The sequence below is a fragment of the Eumetopias jubatus genome, unplaced genomic scaffold, assembly GCF_037043125.1.
Source record: "Eumetopias jubatus isolate StellerSeaLion01/CBP00866 unplaced genomic scaffold, mEumJub1_p1.0 scaffold_13, whole genome shotgun sequence".
Taxonomy (NCBI): Eukaryota; Metazoa; Chordata; class Mammalia; order Carnivora; family Otariidae; genus Eumetopias; species Eumetopias jubatus.
The window spans coordinates 5,411,771-5,421,913 of record NW_028274819.1 but is presented as its reverse complement, the minus strand read 5'-3'; the positions used below and the strand labels follow the sequence as shown (position 1 = coordinate 5,421,913).

The 10,143-nt window shown below is 62.3% G+C and overlaps 1 protein-coding gene across 1 annotated transcript; it reads right to left on the bottom strand.

Moving 5' to 3' along the window:
* Positions 1 to 9,742, bottom strand: CLCF1 (cardiotrophin like cytokine factor 1). Its single transcript, XM_028118447.2, has 3 exons — positions 9,594 to 9,742; positions 3,277 to 3,443; positions 1 to 1,429 (listed from the first exon to the last, which is right to left on the bottom strand). The coding sequence occupies exons 1-3, from the start codon at positions 9,607 to 9,609 to the stop codon at positions 935 to 937; spliced, it is 678 nt and encodes a 225-aa protein (XP_027974248.1). The 5' UTR covers positions 9,610 to 9,742; the 3' UTR covers positions 1 to 934.
* Positions 9,743 to 10,143: the final 401 nt, after the last annotated feature.

Genomic DNA, 10,143 nt, shown 5'->3' with positions numbered 1-10,143 from the left:
TTTGTTAATACAAGAATAGAAATTCTGCAATAAATATCATCTAATAAATAACATCTCCAAATAAATAAATATTAATACAACAAACTTAGAGTCATGAGTGGGTGAGGCTGGGGGGCAGGGCCTGGGGGGGGGCTGCCCCCCGCACCCGCAATGCTACTGCAATGTAAACTTTCAGGGAACCCTGTGGCTGTGGCTACGGTTGCCCTCCCCAGCCTGGGCAATCCACAGCCAGCCTGGAAACGGGGTGGGGAGGAGGCGCCGTGATGCCGGCGACAAGATGCAAGGCAAGGTCCTTTTGGCTGCCATCCTGTGCCACCGACTGCCTTGGTGACCCCTGGGTCCGGTCTGTGCCTGGCCCTATGCTTTCAGTACCACCTCCAATGCAGACCCTTCCTCTTCCACTTTTAAATCCCATTTTTTCCTGTTTGGACTTGCCACTGTGTATGTTTCCTGAATCGGATGTACTGAGTTATTTGGGGACAGGGGAGCAACACCCATCGAAGAAGAGCGGGGCAGCCGAAGGGCTTCACCCCAGAAAGGCACGTGCTGTGGTGGCCCCCCCTCCCTGCCCTACAGGCACGCTTCCTGGAAGTGCCATTGGAGGGGCAGTGGGGCACTGGCCAGTGCTGGGCAGGACACAGGAAGCTGTGAGAGCCTTTGCACCAACTTGAGCCCCTTGGGGCTCCCGTGAGCATTCCTTCCTGTGGCGATGGGACGGGGCCTATTGCACCTCTTCCCCAGACCTGCACAACTTTGGGAAGCAGGGAGGGGACAGGCCTTATTGCATCACACCCTCTTTCAAGTCCGGAGAGGGCCAGAGGCTCATGGCTTCTGTCTCCTGGCTCAACGAGTGTTGGCATACAGGTTTCTCCCTCCCCGAGCGGGCGCAGGGTTTGAAGGAGCAGGGGAGTGGGGAGGTGGCGCAGGTCAGAGATCAGAAGCCACGGGCCTCCAGGTGCAGGGTGACTGCAGCCGCGGGAGGCTGCATCTTCTTCTTGAGCCGGTTGAAGTCCTTGGCTGAGCGCCACAGCCAGGTCTGCAGCTCCTTCAGCAGCCAGAAGTCGTCCATCTTCTGGAGGAAGTCGCTGTGGGCAGGGCCAGGGGCCCAGGTGGGCTCAGTGCCGGGCAGAGGCTGGGGCAGCGGGTAGCCCAGAGCCGCCATGACCCCCGCGATGCTGCCCAGCAGGCCCTGGAGGCTGGTGCAGAAGTGGGCCAGGCTGCGGCGCAGCTCGGCCGTGGCCGCCTGGCGGTTGAGGCCTCGCAAGTAGCACAGCAGGTGGCTGTAGGCCTCATAGTTCTGGGTCAGCCGCAGTTTGTCGTTGAGGCTTCGCCACACATCCAGGTTGACGGTGGCCCTGGGCAGGGTCTCTGCCCCCAGCCGAGGTGGGTTGAAGTCAGGCTCGTTGAAAGGGGGGCCCAGGTAGTTCAGCTGTGAAAAGGAGAGGGCGATGTGGAAGGAGGAGGGCCGAGTAGCCAGCGGTCACCAGGAGATACCTGCCCCCAGAGCTGCTATGTCCTGTGTCCCCTGACACTGGCCCCGTCTCCACACTAGGCCCCTCTCTGTTCCAGGGCCTCCCCCAAGTTTCTCCGGGGATGTCATCTGCATGGAGGTGACAGCTGAGGCAGTGGGGGTGACGAACTCCCCTATGGAGAGGTGTGGAAAGAGAAAAACTCGCAGGAGATACTCAGGGAGGACGTGCTGATTGGCTGTGTGTGCGAGCCTTGGGAGTGGGCCCGCCGCGGGGCAGGGCAGAGAGGAAGAGGGGCCGGGAGGACCCCGGAGGCCAGGCTGCAGAGGTGGAAGGTGGACCAGAAGAGTGCAGAGCCAAGAAGAGTTCAGAAGGCAGCAGTGCTGGACAGTGTGGCTGCAAAACAGACACCAAGGAGAGTGAGCCTTAGAAAATTCTGTCGGGTTTGGCAAGAAGGAGGTGCCTGATGACCTCGGAGAGAGAACCGCTTCAGTGGCCTGGAGGCCAGATTGCAGGGGGTTAAGGAGTGAGTGGGCGGAGAGGAAGCTGAGGCAGAGGGTGTAGACCACTCCTTCGAGAAGTTTGGCAGGGAAAGCCAGGGGAGAAAAAGGGTCGGGAGCTAGAGGGGGTAGCAGAGTCAAGCAAAGGTTTTTGGCCAGGGAAGGGGAAAGCGGGTGGAAAGGCAGAGGGGCCCGTGGGAATCAGGGCTCCCTTTGCCTCCCGATGCCTCCATGCCTGGTCCCACGGGCAGAAGGGCAGGGGACAGACAGTGCTCCCGAAGCACTAAGTCCCCCAAGGAAGGGCTCATAGGAGCAGGGCTGCAGAAGGAAGAAACTGAGGCAGTCTCAAGAGTTGGGCTGGAGGAAGGGTAGAGGAGGCAGTCCAGGGAGGACAGAGCTTTGCCAACCCTCAAGGGAGAGGCCTGGGGCCCAGGGAAGGGGCTGAGGGGGACGTTGCAGCCAGAGAGAAAGGGAGCAGAGAGGGGCGAGGCCTGGGATAGGCAAGGGCCCAGGGGGAGGTTCACACGCTGACAAGCACAGAGACAAACTAATTTCCTCGGTGTATCCTGGGGCTGGAGCCAGCTCCCCCGCCACCCTCCTCCCCTTTCTTTCCCTGGCTCCAGAGTAGGGTCTGGGATGTGGAAGAGGAACACGGGAAGAGGGGGCCGGTTCCCCATAGTCCTCGGCAACTCTGACCCTCTTTCCTTCTCTCCTGGGCTCTCAGAACACCTCTGGACTGCCCCCAGATCCTTATGGCACAACTTCCATCCACACCCCTGAACCTCCTGCCACTACTGGCCTGGCTTCCCTGCAGCCCCCTTCCCCCAAGTCCCCCCTAGGAGGCCCAGCTAGGATGGGAGAGGCAGACAGAGGGGAGGCCCATGGGTCCAGAGCAGCAGGGCCCCAGGTCTGGGGCAGAGGCGAGCTGGAACACAGGCATGGGAGGTGGGGCCCCTCCATCCCCACCCAGCCCCGCCCGTGCAAGAGACACCACAACACGGTGTAAACAGAAGAGACTTCCCCGGCCCCCAGGGGGAGGCGGGCGGCTGGGCCGGCAGCCAGTGGGGCAATGGGCCAAGGCGGGTGCGAGGCCTGCCCACATGCCTAGTCCTGGGGCCAGGGATGGGAAGGAGGGGGCACCTCAGAGGGAAGGGCAGGAGATAGGCCAGACATGGGGACTGTTTGGAACCAAAGGGCCCCCCTGGTCACCAGTGCTCACTGGAACCCCTCCACCATTCTGTCTCTCTTCCACCAACTTCTCATTCGTTGCCCAACTCCCAGACCTTTCAGCCGCCCCGGGTACTCACGTAGGTCCCAGCCAAGCTGCGGAGTTGGTGCTCCAGGTAGCGGGTGAGGTCGTAGGTTTTCTGGATGGAGGGGCCAGGCCCTGGGTCCCCTGTGCGATTGAGGGCTGGCACTGCAGGGAGGTGCCAGAGGACAGTACACAGGCAAGCTAGCATCCCCCACGAGTCCCCTGTGGACAGGATGGGCAAGAGGCATGAGGGCGGGCCCAGGCCCAGTGGAGGACTCAGCTGGCAGCCCCTCAGGTGCCTGTCCCCACCTTGGGCTGGGGGGGTGGTGAGTGGGGGCTGCCGGATGGGAGGCAGGGCGGGTGGAGGAAGGGAGTGTTCCTGGCCGGGGTGTGTGTGTATGGAGGCATGTATGTGTTTGAGGACCGGGACTTGGCCTCTGTGTGTGTATCTATGAGCACATATTGGAGAGTATATTAGTGTGTCAGCTGAGAGTCACCATCCGTATGCCGACACATATGTGTGCGTACGTGGAGGGACGGGGCCAGGCCTAGGGTCTGTGAATCAGTATGCCTGGGTTCAGCCTCCTCTCCCAGCCTCCCAGTCCCACTGGAGCCAAGGGGTGGGAAACAGCACGTGTCCCCGCTGCCGGCTGAGAGCAGTCAGCCCTGGGAAGGGCCCGAGAGAGGCTGCCCCGAGACAAGTCCAAGCTGAGCCATAGGAGGCAAGGGGGAGGGTTAGATCACCAGCGTCAGGCTGAAGGACACAGGGCTGGCTCCTGTAATCAGTGGTGGGTACGTTCTAGCGTAGGATTCCTGCGCGTGGACTGACGCAGGGTGGAGGTCGGCCCCGTTCTTATCTAGGAGGTTGCATGGGGAAAAGTTTGACCTGAGTGAGTTTGTTGTTTGTTTTTTAAGATGTATTCATTTATTTCAGAGAGAGAGAGAGAGAGAGAGAGCGCGTGCGCGCACACACGTGTGTGTGTGTGTGTGTGTGTGTGTGTGTGTGTGCTCGCGCGCGTGCGCGAGCAGGGGAGGTGCAGAGGAAGAGGGGAAGCAGACTCCCCCGCTGAGCGTGGAGCGTGACTGGGGGCTCCATCCCAGGACCCCTAGAGATCGAGACCTGAGCCAAAATCAAGGGTCAGATGCTTAACCAACTGAGCCACCAGGCACCCCTTGAATGAGGTCCTTTGATCAGCCTGCAGTGAAGAGGGAGGGTGGGGGAAGTGAAAGGGAGGAGGAGAGGGAATATGATGTATCTGATGCGTTTGGTTTGTCAGCCAACGGTGCTGGAGAGTTTGGACATCTTGAGATACCAGAGCCCAGGGCTCAGTTCCGTGAGGACAGACGCAGGCAGTTGGGAGACATGATTTTCCCAGCTTTTAGGTGAGGTCCACGGTGAAGAGAACGAGACCAGGATTCAGGGGGCATTGGGGCTGGGTAAAGGCAATTAAGGTTAGGTTGGGGTAAGGCTATAATTGGCATTGGCCTAGGTTAGATTTAAGGACTGGGTTACTTTTAAAAATTTCAGGTTAGTTTATTAGGATTTGGCTGACTGAGTGTGGTTGAGGTTTGAGTCCAGCTGGGGGATGTGGTTAGGTTTGGACAGGCACAGGGTTCACTGGGGCCAAGGTCTGTGAATATGTTGATTTAGATGTCAGCTGGGGTAGCACACGGCGTGTCATGAAGAGAGGGCTGGTTTGGGTTTTAAGCTTGGGTAGGTGTGAGATCATGAGTCGTTTCTTCTACTTTCTCTTTTCCACTGTCAAAGTTTCTTAATGACATATGTGATAGAAACGAGTTGGGTATGCGTTTGACAATTTGACTGTACTTAGAGTTAGGGGAAGTTTGGAGTTAGTCGTAATGCCGGGTCAGGGTTTGAGAGAGGGTTTAAGACTCCAACTGTAGAGAATGCCTCTTACAAGGGTGTAGGGGTCAGGTAGGGACTTCTGCAGTGGCCCGGCCCATCAGTCTTGACCCTTTCAGATGCTTGGTTGGCAACTTTATTGATGGAGCATGGGAGTGGGCAGGGTGGGGGAGAGCACCAGTCTCAGAGACCCTGCCCCTGGGGATAAGGGGCTCTTCGTTTGAGAGCATGGGTGGGTGCGTGGGTGCGTATGTAGACAGAGAGCGGGATCAGGCAGGTGACTGGCCCCCTTGTCCTTGTCCCCATCTGCAGCCCGTGGCTTCCCTCCTGGTGCTCCTTTCCTCATTCTGCCTTCCCATGCCTAGCTCCTGCTGACTCTGCGTTCCTTTCTAGTCACTGTTTCTCACATCCCAAGGGAATTCCGGGCCCTTCTCCTCTGCACGAAGCCTGGGGCTACCCTCAGCCCGGATATCTGGCAGAGTCACTTCCAAGATCCGAAGGGTACAATACGGGGTTAGTTGTGGAGGTTGGAGACATGCTGAGGTGCGCAGTGGCCCTTCCAGCCTTGAGTTAGCAGCAGTGCTGAGGGTCCCAGCTGAAACCCTGGGAGCTGGGCTCACCTCTTTCCCCCACCCTGCTTTGGGCAGCCCTTCTGGCCGGAGTTCTGAGACTGGGCCAGTGGCACGGAGGGGGGTGGGGGAGGGGCACAGGGTCAGGACCCCAACTCTGGGCCTGGTTTTCCCCTCCCCTTCTGGGCCCTGTGGGACACCCCTGGGGAGAACTGGCTCCCCACACAGGGACAACAGGGGGAGAAGTCTTTGGATAAACAAGAGCTAAGTCATCTGGGCAGAAAAACGGCTCATGAAATTAACCAGACGAGGCTGGTGTTTCCAGGAATATTTCAGTTCTGAGGTAACTGTGTCACTGCAGGCTGGGGGGTGGGGGCAGGGGAAAGAGCAGAAGGATCGTACTGACCGACCCATAGAGAGAGCCAGAAAGAAGGAAGGAGTCTCAGGTATCTAGAGGGAGAAGAGGCTGGGAGAGGAGAAAGGGGGACAGGGCTCTCCTCTCGGTTACAACAGCTTCCACTCTGGGCAAGATGTCCCCATATCTCAGGAAGCAAACTGATAGCCATCTGGGGCAAAGAACACCTGTGGTTGAGTTGTAAGCAGTGGAACTTGGTGCAGCTTGCAGCTTGCCTGCATCCCTGGGAGGGAGAACTAGGTGGGCATCCTGGAGCCCTCTTCCATCCTTCTGGCCAGGCTCACGGTGTGCAGGTGGACGGGGCCACTGGGGGCTGTGTCCTGGGCCCCCTCCCCCAGTCCTGGCCCCTAGCCCAGCCCCCACCCCAGCTCTGCCTCTGGCTGCTGCCCACTGATTGTTTACATCCCCTCTTCCCTTGTGTTTATAAATCCGGCTGAGCACGTGAGGAGCTAATGAGTGCAGCTCACGTTTCCTGCTGGAGCCCCCCACCCCCCATCCTGGCCCCCGCCCGGTCGGCCCCTAATTCCATCCAGATCCCTGGGCCCTGGGAACCTAGGCCCCCCTCGTGAACACACACACACACACACACACACACACACACACTCAGCCCATGCAAGCGCATGGCCACCCTGACAGGGCAGCACAGGCAGGCATAGCCGTGTTCTCATGTCTTTAGCAGCCGCCCCTTGATCCCTGGCCTGTATCCTCCAGGCTGACCTCATTCAGTGAGGGTGGGGGGCTCAGTGGGGCAGATGGGCCAGGGCAGCCAGGGTGGGCAGGACAAATCAGCCAGGAGACTCGGCACCTGGGATGGGTGCGTGAGGGCTATCAGCCAAAAATGTAGGAGCCAGGGAGGCATCACAGGGCTGCAGAGGTGCTGAAAAATGTGGGAGCCAGCCGGAAAGGCTCCGCCCTCAGGCCAGCCCCGGGCCAGCTTCCCCAGTGACCTTGGAGGGATCTGTTGCGGGGAGTTGGGGAAAGGAAGTGGTTTAGGGGGTGATGTGTCCACTGCAGTGGGAGATCCAGGCACTGAACTGTAGGAAATGGCCCTCGGGGGCTCCTCCTGACCTGCCTCCTCAGGGACAGGCCCACAGAAACAGCCCATCTTTCCTTGTCCTCTGGGCTGGCTGCCCTCCCCTCTGTCTCTTCTCCCTTCCATCCTCCCCTTGCTTCCCTCTGCCCCAGGTCACTGAGAAGTGCTTAGTGAGTGAGTACACATAGGCCCAGAAGTCAGGAGCCCTAGCTTTGCCACCAACCCATCAGGTGATGGGGCTTGCGCGAGGGCTGCGCTATGCACACTGAAGTCCCTCTCAGCGGAACCGTGTCGGCTCCATCTCTGCTGTCATCTTCAGCAGCCCCCTTCCTGCCCTTCTCTTCCAGCCTAAATGACAGAAGAAGAAACTGAGGCCTGAGAGGCCCAGGGAAAGAAGCAGACAGGGGGGCCGGCCACCCTGCCTTGTGAAGTCAGTATGGATACAGGAGTTGAGCTGTTGGAGTGAGAGGTTCTGGATTGTGCTGCAAGAGGACCCCAGGTGTTCCCAAGGGGTGCAGGATGAAGCTGGGGGACCTAAGCAGCCAGCTAAGAGCCAGGCATGGGGACCAAGAGAAGGAAATAGTCTGGGCAAGTGTGCGGGTGAGCTTGAAAGGGTGTTGTTATTCAGAGGTGTGGGAGGGGCTGGGAGGGGGCTGGGAGGGAGCGGGCAGGAGCCCCGGTGTGAATAGGCAGGTGGGATTGGATTGTGGGGAGGAATGTGAAGTGTCACTAATAGAGTAGCTGGTGTGGCCAGGTGGTGTGCACAAGTGTGAACGGGGAGGAGTGCGGGGCTCTGTGGAGGGGAGAGGGAGCCATTACACCAGTCTGGAGGAGAGACTGGGGACGGGAGGGCTGCTAGGTGACACTTGCTGCCATCTGCCTGGTGCCTGTTTTCTCCCCTGGTTGAGTGTGTGGCTCCAGGGCAGTGAGGGTGGCAGATCCAAACTGCAGGGGGAGGCGGGGGTTGCTGTCTGGTCTCTCCGAGGAATGTGTCCCGGTGTCCCGAGGGAGGGGCAGTGTGTGCTCAGAGCCGGAAACGGGGTTCTGTGGGGGTTGTGAAAGCCGGGAGGTGTCAGCCCCTCAGGGTCAGGGTCAGAGAGTTCCTGACAGAGGTGTGTGTCCACTGCCCTCACGCTCAGCCTCTGTTTCCAAGGCTGGGGACTTCCACCTTCCCCTCCCCTCCTGGCAGCTCCCTCCTACCCCAGCCGGGCGGGCCAGGCCGGGCGCTGGGGGAAACTGGGACGGGGTCCCCTGGGACTGGGGGTCTGTGCGGGTGGGGGCTTCTGGAGCGCAGCGTGGAGTCACTGGGAAGGAAGTTGGGGAAGGCAGAGATGAGGGCACTCTGGAGAGGCCCGGGGGACCTGGGCTTTCCCTCGAGGGGCTCGGCCCGAGAACTTTGCGGAGGCGGCCGCTCGCTGGCCCTCCCCCTCGGCGGTGACCTCTCGCTCTCGGCCCCCTCCCCGCGGCGGCGGCGCCTTCCCCTTGTGTGGCCTCGGCGCCCCCGGCCCCGCCCCCGGCCCGCTCCCGCCCGGTCGCTCCCTTCCCGGCGGCGGGGGCGGGGGCGGGGTCCGGGGCGCCGGGCTCTGCCGGGCCGCTGCCCTTTCCCGCGCGTCAACTCCCTGCCCTGCCCGCCCTCCCGCGGGCCGCCGGGGCCGAGCGGCCGCTGCCGCCGGTGACGGACTTTCTCCTGCCCGGTCCGGCCGGGCTGTGCCCGTCCCCCGCACTAATCACTCCCAGGCCACGGCGGGCCGGACCGGGGACTCGCTGCCGCCGCCGCCGCCCGCCCCGCCGCCCGGCCCCTACCTGCCGCCGGCTCCCCGGCCGCGGGCAGCATGGTGGGCTCCAGCCGCGCAGCGCGCAGCGAGGAAGCCGCGAGTCCCGCAGCCCGGCCCGGCCCGGCCCGGCCCGGCCCAGCCAGGCTCGGCTCTGCCCTCCGCCCTCCTCTCCTCTCGCCCGCCCTCCTTCCCGCCCTCCCCTCCCGGCGGGCCGGGGAGGGAGCGCGGCGGGCCCGAGGTGTCGGCCTCCCCTCGCCTCCCGCCGGCCCGGCCTCGGGCTCCCCGCCCTTCTCCCCTCTTCCTCCCCGGCCCCCTCCTCCCCGCGCGCCGTGTCTCCCTCCCGCAGTCCCGCTCCCCGCCTCGGACTCGCTCTCCCCGACTTTCGCGCGGGGCTCTTTCCGCTGGGATCCCCGGGACCCCGTCTCGCAGGGGCTCCAGGTTGCCGGCTCCCCTGGTCAGCGGGTCGCGCGGGCTCCCCGCCGCGCTCCCGGCCACCTCCTGGCTCCGCCGGGCGGACTTCAGGAATGCCGCGTCCCCGCCCGGCCCCTCTCGAGGGCGCCCAGCCGTGCCTCCCCCGGCCCGAGCCCTGCTGGCCGGGGTAGCTCCCGGCTCCCCAGCCCGGCCCCGGCTCGGGGCTCCCGGAGGAGGCACGGGAACCGGATCTCGCGGCTCCCGGGCGGGGGCGGGGGCCGGGGCCTCGGACGCCAGGCTCCTACCTGCTCGGAGGTCCATGGGGCTGGGGGCCGGGCCGGCCGGGCGCGGCTCCTCTCCCGGAGGCTGGCGGAGTGGGAGGGCGAGCCGCGGCTCCGGCGAAGCTTTAATAATCCCATCCGCCAGGCCCACTCGCAGGTTTTTTTCGCTCGGTTTCGGATTTTTTTTTTTTTTTCGGTGTGGGACATTCTGCAAACTTTTTTTTTTTTTTTTTCTGACGTGTAAAGCTGTAACCACAAATTGTAGCGGCCCTCCCCGGGCTGGGGGGAGGAGGGGGGAGGAGGGAAGGGAGGGCTTCTGGGGCTCCTATCCCTCCCACAACACCGAGGGGGGGTGAGGTGAGGCGAGGCTGCGGCGGTACCACCCTGGGCCTCCTGGGGGAGGGGGCGGGGAGGGCATCAGTCCGTCTGCAGACTCCCCGAGCTAGGGGAGGGAGCCGCCCGCTCCTTTTCTTCTCCGACGGCGTCGACCTGGGGTGCGGGGTCCCTGCGCTCGCCCTACCTCTGACTCCTCATCTCTAACCTTCCCTCCCCTCCCCCTCCCCCTGAGTAAATG